The sequence below is a fragment of the Callithrix jacchus genome, chromosome 11, assembly GCF_049354715.1.
Source record: "Callithrix jacchus isolate 240 chromosome 11, calJac240_pri, whole genome shotgun sequence".
Classification (NCBI taxonomy): domain Eukaryota; kingdom Metazoa; phylum Chordata; class Mammalia; order Primates; family Cebidae; genus Callithrix; species Callithrix jacchus.
This window is the reverse complement of record NC_133512.1, coordinates 106,979,046-107,002,247: the sequence shown is the minus strand read 5'-3', so window position 1 is coordinate 107,002,247 and position 23,202 is coordinate 106,979,046. Positions and strand designations below refer to the sequence as shown.

At 44.7% G+C, this 23,202-nt stretch overlaps 1 protein-coding gene across 6 annotated transcripts in view; it reads right to left on the bottom strand.

The window, feature by feature from the left end:
• SLC37A3 (solute carrier family 37 member 3) overlaps nucleotides 1-23,202 on the bottom strand; it is an 87,758-nt gene that overhangs the window by 20,037 nt on the left and 44,519 nt on the right. For 3 of the 6 annotated variants that reach the window (XM_002751934.6, XM_009002976.4, XM_017975585.4), the window contains 6 exons: nucleotides 20,927-21,068; nucleotides 18,231-18,332; nucleotides 17,581-17,628; nucleotides 15,888-16,039; nucleotides 11,585-11,650; nucleotides 7,854-9,537 (listed from right to left, as the gene is read on the bottom strand). In XM_002751934.6, coding sequence (XP_002751980.2) covers nucleotides 9,445-9,537; nucleotides 11,585-11,650; nucleotides 15,888-16,039; nucleotides 17,581-17,628; nucleotides 18,231-18,332; nucleotides 20,927-21,068 — 603 coding nt within the window. In that variant the 3' untranslated portion in view covers nucleotides 7,854-9,444. Of the gene's footprint in view, nucleotides 1-7,853; nucleotides 9,538-11,584; nucleotides 11,651-15,887; nucleotides 16,040-17,580; nucleotides 17,629-18,230; nucleotides 18,333-20,926; nucleotides 21,069-23,202 lie in introns of those variants that run through there. The other 3 variants (XM_078343632.1, XM_078343634.1, XM_078343633.1) reach the window with 1 other exon arrangement.

Here is a 23,202-nt window from a genome sequence, read left to right as displayed (position 1 = left end):
ATGTGGGTTGCATAGGTGGACCGTCCATTCAGAAACTCTGTTCAGCTTTCATGGTAGAGGGATCCCAGCTGTGAGGGGTGAAGGGGGTGACTGAAGTTCTCTCCTTTCCCAGCTGCCTCAGTTCAGAGGTCTGGAGACATCAAGGCTGAAGAAAAAAGGTGGGCAGAGCTAATTTAAGGGAGTGAGATTTCGAGTGAAGTTAAGGCTCCTCATGTGAGCACAGGCTGAGCCAGGGGATTCTGAGGCTGAATTGCCTCAGTGGACAATCTCCAGGTCCTCTGCATATTCCAGTACGAGGGACTAGGAAGTTAGCAGCAGACATAGGGGGCCAGGGGAGGGAACTGAGGACTTACACAGAGGGGAAACAGAATAACTAGCCAGGAGGGCGTCTAAATAAACGGATATAAACTGAGACTGAAATAAGAGCGCATGGCACTTTCCTTCAGACAAGTGCAGCAGGCAGTGTCCGGGACTTTGTCTCCCCCTGCTGAGCCAGGAGGTGTGTAGGGCCTGCCACGGGGAAAAGGTTTTCACAGGGCAGGAACTGCTTCCTTGGGAAGGAAAATATAACCGATGGTATAAAAATCTCCTTCTCTCAGGTTGCAGTGAGCCAAGACTGCGCCACTGCACTACAGCCCGGGCGACAGTACAAGACTCCATCTCAAAAACAAAACTCCTCTCTCACTAGCACCACGACCCTGCAGCATTAAAGGAGCTGGTAGAAAGTGACATGGCTGGGCCACAGCTCAAGACCAGAAACACATGGAAGGGGACCACAAAGGGGACAGTACTGGGCATCCCACGGCCACTCTTACCAGGCTTTTCTCTGAAAGCTTCTTCCCTTCACCACTGATCCAACCCCTTTATCCAGAGGCTGTGCCAATGGGCTCTAACGGATTGCAGAGAATGGGGCTGGGAGGGTGGGGCGGGGGTTGACCTTAGTTTAACTTAATCCTTCCTCAGCTTCTGACACAGGCATACTCAAAAGATCTGTTGGTCAGGTGCAGTAACTCATGCCTATAATCTCAGCACTTTAGGAGGCTGAAGCAGGAGGATCACCTGATGTCAGGGGTTCCAGACCAGCCCAGGCAACATGGTGAAACCCTGTCTCTACTAAAAATGCAAAAATTAGCTGGGTGTGGTGGCAGACGCCTGTACTCCCAGCTACTCGGGAGGCTGAGGCACAAGAATCGCTTGAACCCAGGAGGCAGAGGCTGCAGTGAGCCGAGATTGTGCCACTGCACTCCAGCCTGGGCAACAGAGCGAGACTCCGTCTCAAAAAAAGAAAAAAGGAATCTGTTAAGGGGGAGTATGTGGCTCTAGACTCTCTATTCACAGAAGAATCTCTTTTCGGAACCCGAGTAGAAGCAATAAAAGTAAAACCCACCAGGGGCAGGTGGGGAAGCAGCGCTCTCTGCCTCCGGTACCTGGGTCACTACTCTTGCCCCTCCCAGCCCCGCCTTCCTGGCTCCAGAATGGCTGCTCTTTATTTTATAACCTCATTAACATTTCATTCCAGGACACAGAGGCCAGTTGTGTCTGCTATTTGTTAGGTAGATTTTTTTAATGGAAATCAACTGCAATGCTGTTAGGTTCCTGAGACTCCATGGTGAGCCTAAGAAAACAAACGAAATGCTAAATAAATAAGCAAATGCACACACAGACACACACACGCGCGCGCGCGCACACAGAGACACGCACACGCACACACGCACACAAAATCTAGGAGTGTGATATCCTAATGTCACTCTGTAGGGTGTGATAATAACTACTAAACAAGGTAAAGGCCTTTGAAGTGCTCAGATGAAAGGTTTTACCTAATACAATTATCCCATTAAATCCAAAAGAACATTCCTGTCCAACAGGGCAGCGCTTTTATCTGTTTCATGACAGCTTCCTGTGCCACAGTGATAAAGGGGATTAAAAACAGTTTCGAACAATTCTGTACTTTTTGTTTAATTTATGAAAGGACAAAAAGAAAACAAAAATTCCGTAAATGGAGGGCAAGAAGCCCAGTAAAAAAGCTGACCAACAGCATTTTAGAAGCAACAATCTCATTCAAGGTCAATTCAACATTTGTTAGAAAGAGGGGTGCCTGAGCAGGGACCCAAGTCAGACCTGGGTCAGCCAGGCACAAGAGACAGTCACACCTCTTCTGACCGTGCATACACGGAATGGGGGAGAAACACTAACGCAGCAGTTTATGAAGTAGGTGGTACAACTCTTACACTCAAACAGAAGATGCAGGAAAAAGAGTGAAGAGGTGCTATTTAAAAAGGCCACCCTAGGCCTGGTGTGGTGGCTCACACCTATAATCCCAGCACTTTGAGAGGCCAAGGTGGATCACCTGAAGTCAGGAGTTCAAGACCAGCCAGGGCAAAAGGGTGAAACCCCATCTCTACTAAAAATACAAAATTAGCTGGGTGTGGTGGTGGCCACCTGTGATCACAGCTACTCGGGAGGCTGAGGCAGGAGAATCACTTGAACCCAGGAGGTAGAGGTTGCAGTGAGCTGAGATTGTGCCACTGCACTCCAGCCTGGGCAACAGGAGTGAAACTCCATCTCAAAAAATAATAATAATAATAAGGCAAATCTAGTGCAGAAGGCCCCCTAAAGAGAGGCCAAGGCCAGTCAGCCAGGGTGGCCCGGACATCCCCGTGGGGCCATAGCCCAGCAGCAGGAGCAGGGCACAGGTGGTTTCCACACAAAGGCACAGGTATGACAGTTCTGCTCACCCGTGGGACTCTGGCCCTAGAGAAAGATGAGAACTGGTCACCCAATTTACACCTTGTAAGTAAGCCTAGGGGAAGAGTCAATTAAAGGAGAGGCTGCGTGGCAGAAAAAAAGCCACTGAAGTTAAATTTTTAAAATTGGGTTTTAATTCAGTCCTGGTTCTGTTATTTAGATGATTGGACTCCCAGCAAGTCACTTACCCTCTCTAAATCTTGGTTCTTACATGTAAACTACAGAAACACCTGCAGACCTCAGAATGTGGCGGGGATAAAACAGAGTGGTGAATAACAGCAGTTTTTAAAGATGCATCCACCGATGAAGCATTATTTCACTAATGGCTGGAAGACCACACCTTGGGTGTCCTGGTACAGAACTTTTCAAGTATGAGACTTATTCAATTAACTATGTAACATGCATATGTTCTCACTTCCAAAAAGCCACATAGTAACACATCACTCTTATGCTGCACATAATACACACATACAAATATAAAACCATTGAAGTGATTTGTATTATCTATGACCATGTATATGTAAATATCAGTATTTCACTTTTTTTTTTTTTTTGAGACAAGTCTCACCCTTTTGCCCAGGCTGGAGTGCAGTGGCACAATCTCGGCTCACTGCAGCCTCTGCCTCCTGAGTTGAAGTGATTCTCCTGCATCAGACTCCAGAGTCACTAGGATTACAGGCGCCCACCACCATACCCAGCTAATTTTTTGTATTTTTAGTAGAAACAGGGTTTCATCATGTTGGCCAGGTTAGTCTTGAACTCCTAACCTCAAGTGATCCGCCAACCTCAGCCTCCCAAAGTGCTGGGATTACAGGCATGAGCCATCGTGCCCAGCCAGTATTTCACATTTAATTTGATTTATTCTAGATATAAGTTGAAACAAACTTTATGTCACCAGAAATGACCTAAAGAAAAGCACAAGGAAATGACATTGACTCTAAAGGCACAGAGAGAAGAGACAAGGTGGGAAGGAAAATCAGCCAGTGATGAAATGGGTGCTGTGTCCAGGGCCAGGTCCTCACTCATGTGACTCTCGCAATTTAATTGAGGAAATGACAACTTAGCCAGAAACAATGGAGAACAAAATAAGGCAATAAAACCAATCAGCCTGGGGCAGACTGTGTGGTCTATGGATAAGGACTCTCCAGAGAGGTTTCCAGAAGGAAAAGAGCATTAGTAGTATGGCTATCAGGAAAAGCTTCATGGAGGCGGGGCACTGAAGGGGACTATGAGGGATGAAGAGAGTTTGAATGCTTGGAAGGGACAGGCCAAGTAAAAACACCAGCAGGAATAAAGAGAGCAGCTTGAATAACATGGAGATTCAGACTGGAGCAAAAGAACTCACTATTCACTGCTGCTGAGCCCTCAGGGAGAGCTGGCAAGGCTGCCAAGAGCCAGAGGAGAGGTGAATGCACTCAGAAGCCACGTAGCTGAGAACCCGGGCAGTGCTGACAGTGGGCGGCCATTCATTGCAGGTGTGAGGCGTCCTGTGTAAGGCAGGTGGCGGGGCAGTGCGTAACAGGGTCAGGGAGGCACTTTGCCCTGGTCTGCTCTGCCCACCTTCCACTCTCGAATCTTCCTTCCACCCTTCCCAACACGCTCCACATTTATTCTGCTCCAACCATGTGAGGAGCTGGGCACTGCAGAAAAAGTGCAGCAGTCTCCCTGGGGAGTTAGATACAAAAATAGGGAAGACAGAAACAGCTGAGCACCAAATAAGCAACACTGACATTACCACCAAGGGAAGGAACGATGGTAGAGAAGGAAGGGCCAGCGAGGCTGGTTGGGGAAGGTTCCTCAGAGAAAATGGTGCTTGGCCAAGCCTTGAGGGAAACATTAAGATTCACAAAGCTGGGAGCAAAGATGGGGTATGACACCTCTCTAGGTGTCAATCAGACAAGAAGGTATGAATGCAGAACTGCCATTTGCAGTGAGTAATGAACTAACTGGTCTGATGCTGTGGAAGGTTCATGTAGACAGCCAATGGGAGAGTCAGTACAGAAAGCGAGTGAAACTGAATTCTGCAGAATCTCAATCCCAGGCATTTGGTTCTCCTGCCCAAGGTTTCTAACTTTGTGGTCCAGTGATGGACCTCAAGATTTGGCCATGAACACTCAGTAAGAAAATCGTGAATATTTTCTCATATAGGCATTTCAGTCTGGGGAGAGGTTAAGTGGCTTTCAGAATCTCAAAAGGGTTTATGACCTAAAGAGTTGAAAACCACCAATGCAGCAATTGGCGGAGTGGTCTGTGTGGGGAAGGGAGAAGAGGTTGGGATTATATAAGTCGAGCCCATTCCCCTCCCCTGAGACGGGCTTTCTTAACTATACACCAGACAGTCATTAACAAACAGATGCCATTCCTCTCTCTAGTGGCTTCTTGTTCAATAAGTATTTGACAGTTATGGTGGATTACAAAAATAGCTCATTGCAATCAGGTGTGGTGGCTCATGCCTATAATTGCAGCACTTTGGGAGGCTGAGGAGGGCAGATCACAAGGTCAAGAGATTGAGACCATCCTGGCCAACACGCTGAAACGCTGTTTCTACTAAAAATGCAAAAATTAGCCAGGCATGATGGTGCAAGCCTGTAATCCCAGCTACTCAGGAGGCTGAGGCAGAAGAATCGCTTGAACCCGGGAAGCGGAGTTTGTAGTGAGCCAAGATCTCACCACTGTACTCCAACCTGGGCGACAGAGTGAGACTCGTCTCGGGAAAGAAAAAGAAAAGCTCATCCGGGAAAGTAGAAAGGAAACCAGCACAGGGGGGAGCAGAGGAGAGAACTCAGGAAAAGGGATAGTCGGTAAGAAGATTCGATAAATTAGAATGCCAGAGAAGCCAAAGAATAAAAAATCCTGAGAAAGATGAAGTGGTTACAGGTGTCAAGCACAAATAAGGGATGAGGGGGAAAAAGTCTCAAAATTCAATGACCCTCAATGCATGGTTTCTGTGGGGTGATAAGAGGCCAGAGGCTAGGGATAAGGGGTTCAAATCAAGACACTTGGAGAGCAAAAGAAAGTGCCACTGATGATTACAGTGAATGACAGGCATAAACCAGGACTGTCCTGGGCCAACAGATAAAGTTACCTTGTTGAGGAGGAAATCAGTAGAATAGACAGGAAGGCAGCCGACACTGTCTGTTAACTCAAAGGGTTTAGCTGCCAAAAGCAAACTAGGACATTAGTCAGAAAAGCCAGTAGGGAAAAGAAAAGGCTTTACCACATATTGATTTGGGAGGCAGGAGGACTTCTGGAGGTTTTGAAGGGGGCTGGGTGCGGTGGCTCATGCCAGTAATCCCAGCACTTTGGGAGGCTGAGGTGGGCAGATCACTTGAGCTCAGGAGTTTGAGACCAGGCTGGAAAACATGGCGAAAACCCTTCTCTACAAAAAAATTTTTTTAATTAGCTAGGTGTGGTGGCATGCACCTGTAGCCCCAGCTACTCGGAGTGAGACTAAGGTGGGAGAATTGCTTGAGCCCGGGAAGTTGAGCCTGCAGTGAGCCATGGTCATACCACTGCACTCCAGCCTGGGCAACAAAGACCCTGTCTCAAATTAAAAAAAAAAAAAAAAAGGAAAAGGGAAGGGGCAAAGGGCATTGCATATTCTCCACCCCACAGAACATCATGAGGCACAGCAGCTCCTCCAGAGCTTCTACATGGATGCTGACGGTGGCACTCCAGTTCCTTGGGAAACAGGAAAGGACGGAATAAACAGGAGTGAGGAGAGACATTTCCTCCTTTGAAACTGCAAGGAAAAAAAACACCTTCTGAAAAGAAAAGGCAAAATGCAACATTTTATCTCAACCTAGGGAGCATGAGATCTGGCTGCGAGGAAAGGATACATTTTCAAATTAGCTTTCACTACGGCTTTCTCTTCCTTTTTCAAGGGAGAAGATATTAAGAAGAAAATAAAGTGAACTCTCAGGTGTTCATTAAAGTTAAATCCTGGCTAGGCGTGGTGGCTCAGGGCTGCAATCTCAGCACTTTGGGAGACCAAGGCGGGCAGATCACTTGAGGAGTTCAAGACCAGCCTGGCCAATATGGCAAAATTTCGTCTCTACTAAAAATATAAAAATTAGCCAGGCTTGGTGGCTCGTGCCTGTAATCCCAGCTACTTCTGAGGCTGAGGCAGGAAAATCGCTTAAACCCAGGAGGTGGAGGTTGCAGTGAGCTGAGATCATGCCAGTGCACTCCAGCCTGGGCGACAGATTGAGATTCCATCTAAAAAAAACCCAAAAAGCTAAATCCAGTGCAGACTGGCAGAACTAGAATAAGGAAGTATATCCTTATTTCATTTTGTCCAGTGCTGAGCATTTATTTGTAATTTCATTTCAGGCAGGGCACAGTGGCTCATGCCCGTTATCCCAGCACTTGGGGAGGCCAAGGTAGGAGGATCGTTTCAGCCCAGAAGTTTGAGACCAGCCTGGGTAACAGTGAAACATTGTCTCTTCAAAAAATAAAAAAAAACTAAAAATAATTAGCTGGGCATGGTGGCACACAGTCCAGCTACATGGGAGGCTAGTCCCAGCTCCTTGGGAGCTGAGGCAGGAGGATTACTTTTGAGTCCAGGAGGTCAAGGCTGCAATGAGCTGTGATCGTGCCACTTTACTCCAGTCTGGGTGACAGAGCAAGACTTTTGTCTCAAAATTGTCTCAAAAAACAAATTGTAGAAATGTTTCATTTCAGTACACCTCAGGGAACATAGAAAGGTCAGGGGAACAGTCACCAACCTAAGGTTCAACTGGGTAAGAAAACACTGGCTAGCTTGGGGACACTAAGATGAGACCACACCCACAGTGCAAGTGGAAAGAAAACTCCGAGGCCAACGCCAGACAAGAGGTTCAATGAGAAAACAGGTGGCTCTCAACTTACAACTGGGCGATTCATCCACACGCAGCACAGTCTTCCACAATGGAAAAGGGCATACTTTTCACAGAACAGATGGAAATGAAGCCACCCCAGGGCCTCAGGTGAAGGAGCATGTGACCCAGCAATGCTGTGGGGTCACGTGAGCTCACCCGGGAGCACTCAGGTTCGGGAAACACTATGGCACCGATCACATTCTGAATCTCAGCCCTCACGGTATATAGATTTCAATAACGAAATGGAGATTTATGAAAGTCAGTTTATTGTCCCTTTCCGTGTTTCGTATTTTCCCTTTTTGTCAGTAAATAAGCAATACACTGATTGGAAATCTGCATGATTAAATAACATTAACAAGTTCATAAACACACCCCATATAAGAGTATAAAGCAAGAGGTTGAAAAATATTCCCTAACCCAATGCAAATTAGGAATCCCTCAAAATTGCACGTTCTCCTCCTAGCTTGCTTATATAACTTAAAATATATATATATATATATATACAGAATGATCTTAAAATATTGATCAGAATTCACTAGTACAGAATTCACAGCCCTGAAGATATATATATTTCTCTAAAGAATGAATACCCCGCAGGCCCTAGTAATCCATTAATGTGATTCAATGTCACAGACAGTCCTCAGCTTCTGATGTTTGGACTTTACAGTGGTGAGAAATGGTTGCAATTTCAACATAATGTACAGCAGTCAATAAATTACATGATATATTCAACACTTGATTATAAAATAGAGTTTGTGTTAGATGATTCTGCCCAACTGTAGGCTGATCAGAGTGTTCTGAGTATATTAGGATAGGTGAGGCTAAGCTATGATGTCCAGTAGGTCAGGTGTATGAAATACGTTTGACTTCCGATGGGTTTACTGGGACATAACCCCATCATAGGGTACATAGGTATCATAGGTACATAGCGCATCTGTACTTGACACTTACTAGAACAAAAGGTCTTTCCCTTTTCTCTAATTCTAGTCTTCTGCTGAGGTAACTCCAGGAACCCAGCTGTGCCAGAGATAATCCTTTAAAAATAGACTAAGCAGATTAGCATCCTAGAGGATCCTAAGGTTCCCAGACAACAAATCTGGGGCTGCGTGCTTGAGTTGCAAGTTACACATCGGAATGTTCAAGATAACTAATGTCCTTGAAAGGAAGACTAAATACTCCCAGGAGTCCACGCTCGTTTGAATGAAGATGGAGGAGAACAAGTTGACAATAATTTGAAGATATTTTGTGCTTCTGGGCTGAATGGCTTTGAGATCAGACACAGAGTGGCTGAGCCAGTCAGGAGGCATGTAGTGAAAGCTTTCCCACCACAGTGAACAGAGGGATTCTTTGTCCAAGACAAGCTTGCAGCTTGGTCCAGCTTGAGCATTTTATCAGGATTTGATGCTTGAAAGATGAGCCACTCTATATAAACTCATTACCAAAGCGAAATGCAATGATCTCTTCCATTTGTGGAACAAATCACCACTATAAACCACGGGTGGCTTTGCCTTCTGTTCACTCAATTTTCCAGGCTAGAGAAAGTCCAAGTCCAAAACAACAGTTAAGGATAAACCTCAACACGCCAAACAAAGATGATGGCAGAGTCAGAGGTCATTCGGCACATTCATGAAACAACAACAAAAATCGTCAGCAGTAATTCCTGTAGTGTAAAAAACCAGCGCAGCCTTCACGGCTGGTCAGATCTCAGGTGGCTGGCAGTGTTGAGAAGGTCTGACAGTCCAAGGTCATGCTGGAGCTCCTGGACAAACCCTGAATAGGGCAGATTCGAAGCCCTAATGGTCCTGATGTGGCTGACATAGTTCTGTCTCTCGGGCACCAGTCACTCCCTCAATATGTGAGCTTGTCTCCTTCGCATGAGAGAGAATATTTCCTTCACTATTAACGGCGATATAAACACAATTGTACAACTTGTCTGTGAAGAGAAAATTGTATTACATATGCAGCAACAATTTATTTCTGTTAGAGCGTCATGTTTTGAACATAATAACAGATTTGGACAATTACATTCATTTTGACTTCATACAAAGATAACGTTTAATCTTCAATGAATTAGAAAATGATTTTCAAAATTAGGGCTAATAGTACAAAACACTTAACATCACATTTCAATTGCCAAAAACAGAATGAAGTGCACAAATAATTTGCCACAGGCAGAGGAGAGAATTGAGACCAGAGGCCCAGATTAACAACGATCCTTATCATAGATCAAGTTTCTTTCTACCACAATTCCTAGTATGATCACACCAGAAAGCTCATCAGAAGATCCTTCCCTCTACTTAGCATGGATGTCATAAATGGAACACAAGTTATATGGCCCGGTCTTTGGAAGCTAGATGGGAATTAGATGAAAGCTACGAGGAATTCCTGGAGTTGGACTATCCCAGGGCTCCTTGAACAAGGCAAGAGGATAGCTGCCTGGAGTAGGGGTGGCAGAAGCTGCCTTCAATTACACCACCCTGGATTGGAGGACACGATACTGAACACACCCTGGTGTATTCCAGACTCTCTCAGGTAGTCATCCTGTCTTGAGCACTGTCCCATCAATAACATGCCTGAGTATGTCACCGCTCATAACAGAGGGCAACTTCTTTTTTTCTTTCTTTTTTTTTTTTTTTTGAGACAGAGTCTGGCTGGAGTGCAGTGGCACCATCTCAGCTCACTGCAATCTCCGCCTCCTGGGTTCAAGTGATTCTCCTGCCTGTCTCCTGAATAGCTGGAACTACAGGCACATGCCAACATGCCCAGCTAATTTCTATATTTTTAGAAGAGATGGGGCTTCACCATATTGGTCAGAATTGTCTCGATCTCTTGACCTCGTGATCTGCCCGCCTTGGCCTCCCAAAGTGCTGGGATTATAGGCGTGAGCCAACACGCCCAGCCTAGAGAGCAACATTTTAAAAGCACAAAGCCTCAGGAGTTTAAGACCAGCCTAGGCTACATGGCGAAACCCCCTCTACAAAAAATTGAAGAAGTTAGCAAGGCGTGGTGGCACACACCTGTAGTCCCAGCTAATCGGGAGGCTGAGGTGGGAGGACCACCTGAGCCCAGGAGGTCAAGGCTGTAGTGAGCTGTGATTGTGCCACTGCACTCCAACCTGGATGACAGAATGAGACCCTGTCTCAAAATAAATAAATAAATACAAGGCCTTATTCTGTATTGGCTATTTCCAAGAAAGTACAGAATCCCAGCCAAGAATGTCTAGGGCATAGTAAATATTTCCTCAAGAAACCCCCACTATTTTAGAACCAAGATATATAACAGTGTTAATTACAGCAATGCTTCTGTTTTAACTCTGTGTTGCTTAGTGTACATTGTAATTTGCTTCAGAATTTCCAAATTATATTCTGCAGATAGAGGGTAGCCTAGAAGAGTATACTGATTAGGGGCTGTTGATTCTTTAAATAAGTCTCTTGTTTTTCTGAAATAATAAATGGCAATATTCATTAGACACAGGTCAAGAGCAAACTGAGAGCCTTTTTTCTTTCTTAAAAAGAAGAATGTGAGGCCAGGTGTGGTGGCTCACACTGTAATCCCAGCACTTTGGGAGGATGAGGCGGGTGGATCACCTGAGGTCAGGAGTTCAAAACCAGCCTGGCCAATATGGTAAAACCCCATCTCTACTAAACATACAAAAATTAGCCAGGAGTGGTGGCAGGTGCCTGGAATCCCAGCAGCTCAGGAGGCTGAGGTGGGAGAATCACTTGAACCTGGTAGGTGGAGGCTGCAATGAGCCGAGATCACACCACCGCACTCCAGCCTGCATGACAGAGCAAGACTCTGTCTCAAAAAAAAAAAAAAAAAAAAAGAACAATGTGTCTTTTAGATTAATAAAATGTTACTTTTCATAAAGGGGCCTTTTAAAGCAATCAGCAGTTTTGCTGGTTTCAAGAAATGACTTAAGTAAATGCTTTCAACTTAGTAAGAAAAATGACTTTTTTTTTTAAAGGGCACACACTTACCATGAGAATGAAAAAGTAGAAAACCCACATCCATCCTAGCTTGTCCCGGATCAGAGACACTAAATACTAAAAGGGAGACAAAAATACAGTATAATTCTTTATAAGTAGATTAAACATGGCTATTTTAGAAAATAAGAAGGGAGCAGGGTTTGTATGTTTTGAAGTTTACAAAGCTCTTCCACATACATGTGCCTGCTGTGATCAATGGCCTCATTTTGTAAGCATGCAGAGTCCAAATGGAAAAACTGTATAACAGAAGTTGTCAGTTCAGGGTTATTTTTATTCACTTTGCTATTTAGAGAGGAAGATGAACATCCGAAAGCCACTCCCCTTTACTCATTCTTTCTTCTAATGAAAGGTACCATAATTGATGCTTCCAAAACAGTTTGTCTTTGAGTATGCCACTCATTTTCCAATTACGCTGTCTGCTTAGAATACTGCTACACTACCTTCGCATTCTGCAGCATATTCTTTTACTTTTCCTTCAATTATTGAAAAGGATCTAATTGCACTTATTTAACCCATTGTCTTTTTTTATCTTATTATGGTTAAGATATAACTGACATAAAATTTGCCATTTTAACCATGTTTAAGTGTACAATGCATTGGTATCAGTTACATTCATAATATTATACAACCATCACCACCATCTATTTCCAAACTTTTTCATCATCCAAACAGAAACTCTGTACCTATTAAGCAATTAACTGCCCATCTCCCCAACCCCTGGTAACCTCTTCTTTCTGGTTCTATGGATTGGCCTATTGTAGATATTTTGTGTAAATGGAATAACAGTATTTGTCCTTTTATGTCTGGTCTGTTTCATTTAGCATAATGCTTTCAAGGTAGACTGCATTAGAACTTCACTCCTTTTTTTTTTTTTCTGGAGATGGAGTCTTGCTCTGTCGCCCAGGCTGGAGTGCAGTGGGGCAATCTCCACTCACTGCAATCTCCGTATCCCAGGTTCCAGCGATTCTCCTGCCTGGGCCTCTCAAGTAGCTGGGATTACAGGCTCAATCCACCATCCCTGGCTAATTTTTGTATTTTTAATAGAGACAGGGTTTCACCATGTTGGTGAGGCTGGTCTCAAGCTCCTGACTCATGATCCACCTGCCTTGGCTTCGCAAAGTGCCGGGATTACAGGCATGAGCCACCGCGCTCAGCCCTTCATTCTTTTTTCTTTTCTTTCCTCCCCTCCTCCTCAGCTCCAACTTCATTCTCTTCACGTGGATACCAGTTATCCCAATATTATTTACTGAGAGACCATCCTTTCCCCATTGAATGGTCCTGGTACCTTTGTCGAAAATCCGTTTGGTCACAGACACAAAAGGGGAACCCATGTTATTTGATCACATTATTACTGAAATGTACATATGAAAAAAATTAATGCAGAACAACTGTGTGATTTATATTAGATCACATCATGTGAAGCAAAAAAGCAGAGGTCTAATCATCCATTAAAGGAAGCACAGGGGTGCTCCAAACTCTGACTACAACTTTGCCTTTTTTTTTTTTTTTTTTTGAGACAGAGTCTTGGCCAAGCAAGGTGGCTTATTCCCATAATCCTAGCACTTTGGGAGTCCGAGGCAGGAGGATCACTTCATTCCAAGAGTTTAAGACCAGTCTGGGCAATGCGGTGAAACCCCATCTCTACAAAAAAATACAAAACTTAGCTGGGTGTGGTGGTGCATACCTGCAGTCCAAGCTATTTGAGAGGCTGAGGTGGGAAAATCACTTGAGCCCCAGAAGGCAGAGGTTGCTGTGAACCAAGATTGCAGAGGTTGCCGTGAACCAAGATCGTGCCACTGCACTCCAGCCTAGGCGACAGAGCCAGACCCTGTCTCAAAAACAAATAAAAAAGGGTCTGGCTCTGTCACCCAGGCTGGAGTGGAGTGGTGTGATCATGGCTCACTGCAGCCTTGACTTCCCAGGCTCAAGCAATCCTCCTGTCTCAGCCTCCCAAGTAGTTGGGACAGGCACACATCACCATGTCCAGCTAACTTTTTATATTTTTGTAGAGATAAGGGTCTCACTATGTTGCTCAGGCTGGTCTTGAACCCCTGGCCTCAGCAATACTCCTGCCTTGGCCTCCCAAAGTGCTGGGTGGGATTACAGGCATGAGCCACCACCCTCAGCTTCATATACAAGCATTAATGTGGACATTTGTTCTCATTTCTCTTGGGCAGATACTGCAATTGAATCTTACTGAACCCCCAGTATGTGTCAAAAAAGAAAGCACTAAGCATTAGAAACGCAAAAATGAAGGCAACAAGCAGAGCACTTGCCATGGTGCATCACCTTTACACCAAGACAGGTGCCTACTAGAGGACCACATCAACTGCTATGGCAACCTGAAGGAGAAACAATTCTTTACTTGGGAAGTCAGGGAAAGATGGGGGCAACAAAGTTATTCAGGGTAAGTTAGTACACTGGCTAACACTAAGTCACAGAGTTTGGGATTTCACCCCTTAGGCAACGGGAAATCATTCAAAACCCACCATGGAAGAGGAATGGAGTAAAGCTAACAATGATCTACTCGGGACATGCTTCCCCAACCGTGAAGGTCAGTCTAGGACCCAAGTTCACAGTGAGGGATCTAGGTACTGGCAGGTGAGGCGATCTAAATAAAAGCAAGCTCCCTGAAATACTCATTAAAATCCACCCATTTAGTTTGTGAAGAAAACATTCATAAAGAAAGGTAACTTCAAATAATATAATGTTGAAAAAGGGTGCCCAAGGCAGTCACTCTCTACCCCATAGACGAAGCCGTCAGAACTGATGGCTAGGAGCATTTTTTGATTCCCACTCCAGAGCATGATCAGGTAAGCACATTTCTCAAGCCTTTGCTAAGATTTTTGTTTGTCTGGGTTTTTTGCCCTTTAGTCTTACAGTAAAATATGCTAAGCCTATCAGTCATTCATTCTACAATCATTCCACAAGTAATGTCTACCGTGTGCCAGGCACTGCTCTAAGTACAAAGGCCATGGAAGAACATACAACGAAATGATGCACTCAGGAAGCTTACATTACAGCGGGAAGAACAGACATTAGCAAGTGTACACAGACTACTCAAACACGGCCAGGTAAAGTATTAAGGTGGCTTACTTTACCTCAATACTTGCTCTCTCATTAACCACTAGCAATCAGACATCAGCAATTCACCCCACCAAGGAAGCAACAACAATCTTCAAGGCCATTAATGACCTCCTAGATGTCACAACTAAGCACCTAAGAGACAAATCCTTCAGTTCTCCTTCTCCTGACCTCTCTACGTCCATGACCTTACTAACACCTTCTCAAATGCAACCCTCTTGACTACAGGTTAATCTGCTGTCTTCCTCTTTTTTGACCACTGGGCATTCCCTGAGGCTTGGCCAGCATTCTTTTTCCCATTACATAAAAAACCCACTTCCATAGGTTCAACTATTTTTATCCATACAGATGACTCTCAAATCCATATTTTTGCAAAATTCACTCTGATCTGAGTGGTATATCCTAGAAGAGGCATGATTCACGACTGTCCCAGAAAAGAGATACCTGTCCCAGAGAAAGCCTCAATTTGTGCAAAAAAAAAAAAAAAAAAAAGGTCAATGTAAATAGTTCTGACTAAGTATAGCAGGCCAATCTTAGCACAGGGATCTCAAACATCCAAGTGCAGAACAATTACCAGGAAGGCTTGTTGAAAATATAGATCCGTGGGTTCTAACTCAGCGAGTCTCTAGTATACTCAGTGTTCTGTACTTGAATGAGTATCCCAGATGATTCTGATAGCTGACATTCATGAGCCACCCCTTGAGATACAGTCATAGATTTCTGGACACACAGGAAGCAGAGCAAGTGATTCAGAAGCAGCTGCAGAGTCCATGGTCATGTCTGGTGGGGCCCAGGAAGGAACGTGTATGCAGTGGAGTGTCTGGGAGAGGGAGACGGGAGACAGCAAAGGTGGGGTCCACATGCCAGGTGGGGATAACAAGAAGCACCCGCTGCCATGGAATACCAAGTTCAGCCTGAAAAGAAGGGGGTAGTGAACTGGGGCAGAATGATCTGTCCGTCTCATGAGGTCTTAGCTTATTTGTAGACAGAATTTGGAAGTATAAGTAATAAAAAGGACTGAAAAAAAATGGAGGGTCCTTCCACAATGGGACACATTAGCTGGCCCTGAGAGGAGACAGGAGCCCCTGCGCTCTCAGTACAGCGTTCTACAGCACAAGACTGCCACCTACTGAGGCCCTGAGGGCAGGTTCATGTTCAGCCACCTTTGAGGGAAGACAGTAGAATCCCAACCCTGGTCCTGTTCTCTCACCTGGCCCACGGCAGCTCCGATGCTCCCCGAACCATCAACAATTCCTGTGACAGTGGCCAAAGCCTCACTGCTCCCTTGGATGATCTCCTGGCGACCCAAGTCCGCAGAAATTGCAGAGCTAATCATATTCGAAGGTCCACCAATAAAAAATCCTGAAGTCAGAACAGGTTCTTATTAAAACACAATTCACAACCACTAGTAATGTACTGCATAAGGCAAAATAAAAATCCCTTGGAGAGAAGTGGGAAAAAAAAGGAACCCCCCCCTCCGCCGAATCATACCATGTTCAAACTATTAATAATTTGAACTGTTGAGGAACATCCACGTTCCTGAAACCCCTTCTTGAATTATGTGGCACTCTAGTATATTTTGTAGAACCCAAAGATGCAAAAATATACTGAAACACACAGCCTTTCTAATCCTGTGACATTTATATGCATTAATAACTAACTGCACTGGCTTGTCAAATTCTACTACAGTAGAGTTGCATCATATGATCATTCCACTGCACAAATTCAACCAGGAACACTGGGGAAAAAAGAGCAAAGAGGAAAAAGCCACTGAAATGGAGCAGGTGACTCTATCTGCCACTGCTCTCAGTGAGGCCGCCCACAAATCGGGCATGAGTTGGCCCATGTGACCCACGTGCTGGAATCAGTTCCATGTGTCTCAAGTAGCATAAGCAGCTCATTCTCCCAAGCATGATCTAAAGTTTAAAATAAATAATTTTTCTGGCTGAGCACAATGGCTCATGCCTGTAATCCCAGCATTTTGGGAGGCTGAGGTGGGCAGATCACCTGAGGTCAGGAGTTCAAGACCAGCCTAGGCAACATGGTGAAATCCTGTCTCTACTAAAACTACAAAAATTAGCCAGGCATGGCAACAGGCACCTGTAATCCCAGCTACTCGGGAGGCTGAGGCAGAAGAATCATTTGAACCCGGGAGGTAGAGTTTGCAGTTAGCTGAGATTGTGCTGCTGAACTGCAGCCTGGGCAACAAGAGCGAGATTCCTTCTCAAAAATGAAAGTAAAGTTTAAAATTAGTAATTTTTCTGGCTGGGCATGGTGGCAAATGCGTGTAATCCCAGTATTTTGGGAGGCCAAGACCAGCAGATCACATGAGGTCAGGAGATCAAGACCAGCCTGGGCAACATGGTGAAACCCCATCTCTACTACAAATACAAAAATTAGCCGGGCATGGTGGTGGCACACCTATAATCCCAGCTACTTGGGAGGCTGAAGCATGAGAATCACTTGAACCCAGGAGGCAGAGGTTGCAGTGAGCTGAGATTGCACCACTGCATTCCAGCCTGGGCAACAGAGCAAGACTCCATTTCAAATTTTTCTATAACATACTTCCTGAATGCACCCAACTATTTTATCTAGTGTTCATGTGAAAAATGCTGACCAATTCCAACACAGGAGAACACCTGAGCTACAGTGGATTTTTTCTTGAAAGCTGGTGAATTGGTCTCCCATGTGGCATCTTTCTAAGTCACTTCTACAAGTAAGAGCAGAAGAAGAAAGAGAAAGAGAAAAAGAAATCTGGAAAAGGAGACATCTTTCATTTTAAAATTTGAATTCTCTGTAATTAAGGTTTCAGTACTACTCAAATTGAAGGAGAAAAAGAGTTTTCTTTTTCCTCTGAATGACAGAGTAACAGAAGAACAGTGGAGCAGAGGCATATGCCGTACCTGTAACAGTCATCAGAAGGGCATTGATGGACTTATCGTTTGGAGAACCTGTTAGGGAAGACACAGACAAACCACAGTGACTTGAAAAGCAGACACCACGTGCCTCCGCCAACAGCACGCAAAGATCTGAATCTCTGTGACCTCACAAATCACTCCCAGAGACAACAAAGAGACACAACTCTCTCTGCCTCTTTCAACTCTGATTTGTAACGTCTGCCTCTTGCTGGTGCTCAAGCTAAGAGACTTCTAAAAGCTAAAGAAAAGCTCTACTCCTGTCTCAACAGCATCTTACGGGACATATACTAACCTACTAATTACCATCTTTCTGCTTTTGAAACCTGTTCCCCTTTTATTGTTTTATTGGCTATAATGCTGTGCCTCTGGAGCCTCTCCAAACAAAGCATATACTCTCCCAAGCAGCTTTTAAGCATATTAACAAAGCAAAAGACATGCCAGTTTCCTCCCAACACAAATAAAACGATGTGATGACAGGTTTCCCAGGCATTCACAGGACAATACAAAGGTGGCATGTCGGGCCTCGAAGCTGGTCTCCAGGCTCTCCCCGGCACTGATCACTGACTCCAGGCAAATGCCTTGTTCGTATCAGATTAAGAAAGCAAATGAATTAGTAATTGCAAAGGGATACTCACGACTATACCCTACGAGGGACCCAACTGCCAGAAGCAGACTCAGGGCAAGAACTGGTGCTCTCTTCTGTAGTACGTCAGAGATGAAGCCCTGCAAAGTCCCACCTGCAAGCACAGAGTGAAAAGCAATCAAAATCACTTCTAATGCAGCTCAGTCGTCTGAGGCCTGCTCCCCATCCACCCTCTAATCTTGATAACAGCATCCTAACACTGGTCTATCAAAACATACGGCTGACTCTCGGTCGTCTGAGGCATGCTCCCCATTCACCCTCTAGTCTCAATAACGGGATCCTAACACTGGTCTATCAAAACATATGGCTGACTCCCTGAAAAGGGGTCCTCCATAACTTCCTTTTAGGAAGATAAACTGTTTGTTAAATAGCCATGATGACCGAAGGGGACAGGATACCACAAATCAGACAGCAAAACATGAAATTGTCAAAGCCATCCTCTATCCCTTAAAAAAATAAGCTGTGAATGTTATTTCTGATTTTTCTTTTTAATTTAAAAGATAATGAATTAAGAACTATGCCTCGCTGGGCACGGTGACTCACGCCTATAATCCCAGCACTTTGGGAGACTAAGGCTAGGGGATTGCTTGAGGCCAGGGGTTCAAAGCCAGTCTAAAAACATATTATTAAATGGGTGTGGTAGCACATGCCTACATTCCCAGATACTTGGGAGGCTGAGGTGGGGGGATCACTTGAGCTAGGAGGTTGAGGCTGTGGTGAATCATATCATGCCACTTGAGCTCAGGAATCTGAGGCTTCGGTGAGCTGTATCGTCCCACTGCACTCTAGCCTGTGCAACAGAGCAAGACTGTTTCTTAAAAAACAAAAAACTGCTGGGCATGGTGGCTCACACCTGTAATCCCAGCACTTTGGGAGGCTGAGGTGGGCGGATCACGAGGTCAAGAGATCAAGACCATCCTGGCCAACATGGTGAAACCCTGTCTCTACTAAAAATAAAAAAAAAAATTAGCTGGGTGTGGTGGCACGCACCCACAGTCCCAGTTACTCGGGAGACTGAGGCAGGAGAATTGCTTGAACCCAGGAGATGGAGGTTGCAGTGAGCCAAGATCATGCCACTGTGCTCCGGCACCTGGCAACAGAGTAAGACTCTGTCTCAAAAAAAAAAAAAAAAAAAAAAAACAAACTGTGCCTTACAGTCTATGCAGGCCAGTAGCTGGGCACAGTGGCTCACACCTGTAATCCCAGCACTTTGGAAGGCTGAGGTGGGCAAACTGCCTGAGCTCAGGAGTTTGAGACCAGCCTGGGCAACATAGTGAAACCCCATCTCTACAAAAAATACAAAAAAATTAGCTGGGTGTGGTGGTGCACGACTATAGTCCCAGCTACTTGGGGGGCTGAGGTGAGAGGGCCAACATTGTGCCACTGCACCCCAGCATGCGTGACAGAGCAGTACCCCCATCTCTAAAAAAAAAAAAGGTGGCTAGTAAATATTCACTAAAATACAATTCAGCAGTTATGGTTTAGTAATAGGACATGATCTTTACGAAGCAGGGATGTGAATCTTTCAAGCAACAATGTCACATGCTGCACTACTCTGAGTTCTAGGGGCTACAGGACATCTGGTGAGTCCTCATCAGACAGCAGGCAGCTGGACAATTTTAACTTCAGAGGACACAGAAGTTTGGTGAGGTCGAAAGGTGGCAACCTCACCTTTGGGTCTGGATTTAAGAATATGGGCAGCCAAGTTCAAATACAGTAATAGCAGATCAGCTAGGATAGACTGTGTGCCTCCACAATTCTAAATGTTAACATTTTGAAGGTTGTTAAGATCTGGGTAGTAGCCATGTAAGTAATACCCATTAAAATGCATTCTGCTCATCTGCCTTACTTCCTTGTTCATACTTCTAGCTATAGCACAAATCCACTATTAAAATCTTTGTTTACAATGAAACGACTGTAAAAACATTCACAAAAGTTAATCCCTGCTGTTACTCTAGCCTCTATGACCTGACGATCTACACACTAAACGCATCCTCTTTATCCTCAGCGATGCGTTCCACAACCCCCATGGATGCCCGAAACCAAGGCAGTACCAAACTCTGTACATACTACGTTTTTCTCTATACATACATACCCATGATCAAGTTTAATTTATGAGTTAGGCCCAGAAATTGACAAAATAGATAACAATATACTGTAACATAAGTTATATGAACGGTCTCTCTCTCTCTCTCTGAAAATATCTTATTATATATAAGTGACACCACATAAGGGGATATTGCTGTATTCTCCCTGGTTAGGCCAGGGGTGGTGGGGAAGGTGGGAGAGAGATACAATGAACACGTTCACATTCTAACTTGAATCCCTGACATACAATTAGCTTTAGAGCTAAGAAACCACTGAGAAAGCATATGAAAGGATTGTATTTAAAGAGATTCCCATGTGCTTCCCCAGACAAAAGAACAGCTCCATCAACAAAGGACTGAGAAAAAAGAGCCCAATAAATCACAGTGCTGCCTTAGGCTGGGTCTTCTTTCTATGGACGTCTTTTTTTTCTTTTTCCTTTTTTTTTTTATTTTTTAAGAGTTTGGCTGTTTACTAGTAGGACAGTTTAGGGAAAATGGCTGTAGAATAAGTAATAAAACTTTAAGTGAGACCAGATTTCACAACCCAGTAAAAGATCACTAGTGACTGACTATTTATGGAAAAGATGCATCACTGGCATACCTATGATCCCGCCAACGTCGTACCAAACGGACAGCTTGTCGGCTTCCGCCTCCTTCCAGCCGAAGTTGTTACTCAGATAAAAGGGCAGCCAGAAGAAGAAGGAGTAATTCACCAACTTCAAGCAGGCGTAGGCCAGTGAGTACTACAATAAAAGCATTCAACTCTCAGCGACAGGCAAAGAGCACAGCATGACCACAATTTTTAATATCATTAAAAAGCAAAACCAAATAAAGAATTTAGGATGAATAGGACCTGATTTTATAATTAAACATCTCTATAAAGTCCCACATGCCTGACTTCACCCTGTCTCCCTCTGCTCTTCATCCCTGTTCACTTCATGTACAGCAGGTCTTTGGAATAAAAAACACAAATGGCTACTTCTTAACTGTCTGCAGTTTCTCCTCGTATCAGTTCTCTGGTAGAAGCAAACCAGTGTTTTGAACCTACAAGGCAGGGCACATGCCTACATTTCTTTATTCACACAAAGATGAGTGGTATTCATGCCACTAACCAGCGTTAACCATAGGCAAAGAAGTCCCGGAAGCAACCCAGCCTCTACTGGGAGCAGCCAGACGGGCTTGGTTATTCTACCCCTTGCCAAGGCAACACCGTCAACAGAGAAGAGCAAGGGGGCTACACTACAGTTCCAAGGTCTAAGAAAAGAAGCAGCATGATCACTCCTTTCACACTACTTTCCAAAAGCTCCACATTCCCATGTCCAGTGGCAAAGAAGAGAGTCTCTCTGGCAAGTCAAAACTGAAAGAACATGTCATCATCATCAGCCTTGTGGCTCTCCCTTGAGGGGAAAAAACGCTGCAGCTGCATGGAGACAGTGGTGGGGCTGAGACGCCTATATTCAACACATTACTACCAGGAAATCCTGACATTTAGCATCAAAGGAAAAGGCGGGGGGAACAGAGGGGCTGACTTCAAAGGGTGTCTGGCTAGTATATTCTTTTCCCTAGAGCTGCCAGTTATTCCCTAGGTATCACTTGTTTTAAAACAGCTTCCCTGGCAGGCAACAGCCACCCCCTAGAGAGCCAAATCCCAATCACGAGTGCATTCTGACCAGACAGGCTGCTACAAAGACAAAGGAATTAAGTTAACTAGATTTCCTTCACGTCCCTGCCCATGTCAGAGAACAACAGCCAGTGAAGAACAAAGGAACAGCAAAAGAGGTCCATATTTAGTCACGACAAAGTTCCTTCTCAAAAATTAAACTACTACCGGCAGAGTGTCTTTAAAACCAGTTAAAAGATAATAATCAATAGCATAAGAACAGGCCTAAAGGAACCTGCATTTCTCTTATATTATATATATCATCACTGGGTTAATTGTGGAAAATGACACTTACACTTTAACTCAGAATTAACTCTTGTTGGAAATGTTAGTTCTCTCAGCTTGGGGGCACCGGCAGAAGGGGATTGACAGGCACGTGGCCTACAGATCACTCTACCTGAGGGATTGCATTCATAAAGCACCACTGACAAATGAAGTAACAACAGGTGCTTGATCAAAACACAAGAGCCCAGTGTTACAGGCTCTGGGGAAGACTGGAATAATTTCTATTCCGGGGGAAGGGGAACTGAGACACACGGACGGGTTGCGTGACTTATCCCAGGTGTCACAGAAAGTTAGTGGGTAAGCTGGAAACATAACCTAGGCCTCTTAACTTCCACTGCACTGCTAGAGCGCCCAAAACATCAAGACAGAAAAACTGCAGCAGAAGGGATTTAGTGTAGACGTTAGAAGGCTTTCCTGACTGCACAGGCTGGGGAAACACTGGAATGCATTACCAAGAAAGACTGTGGAGTGCTCTGTTCTGGACCCTTTAAAAGGAGACAAGCTGGGCACAGAGGCTCTCGCCTGTAATCCCAGCACTTTGGGAGGCCGAGGCAGGTGGATCACAAGGTCAGGAGATTGAGACCATCCTGGCTAACACAGTGAAACCCCATCTCTATAAAAATACAAAAAATTAGCCAGGTATGGTGGCACGCGCCTGTAATCCCAGCTACTCAGGAGGCTGAGGCAGGAGAATCACTTTAACTTGGAAGGTAGAGGTTGCAGTGAGCCGAGGTCACGCCACTGCACTCCAGCCTGGGCGACAGAGCAAGACTCTGTCTAAAATAGATGAATGAATGAATGAGGGCAAGGCAGGCTTAGGAACCATTCACAACCCTTCTTCTCGGTCCACATATAATTCTATAACACTTCAAAAGGCCTAAAAGTACACATTAAAAAATAATCAACTTTGCCTTTTTAATCACAGGCTAGAT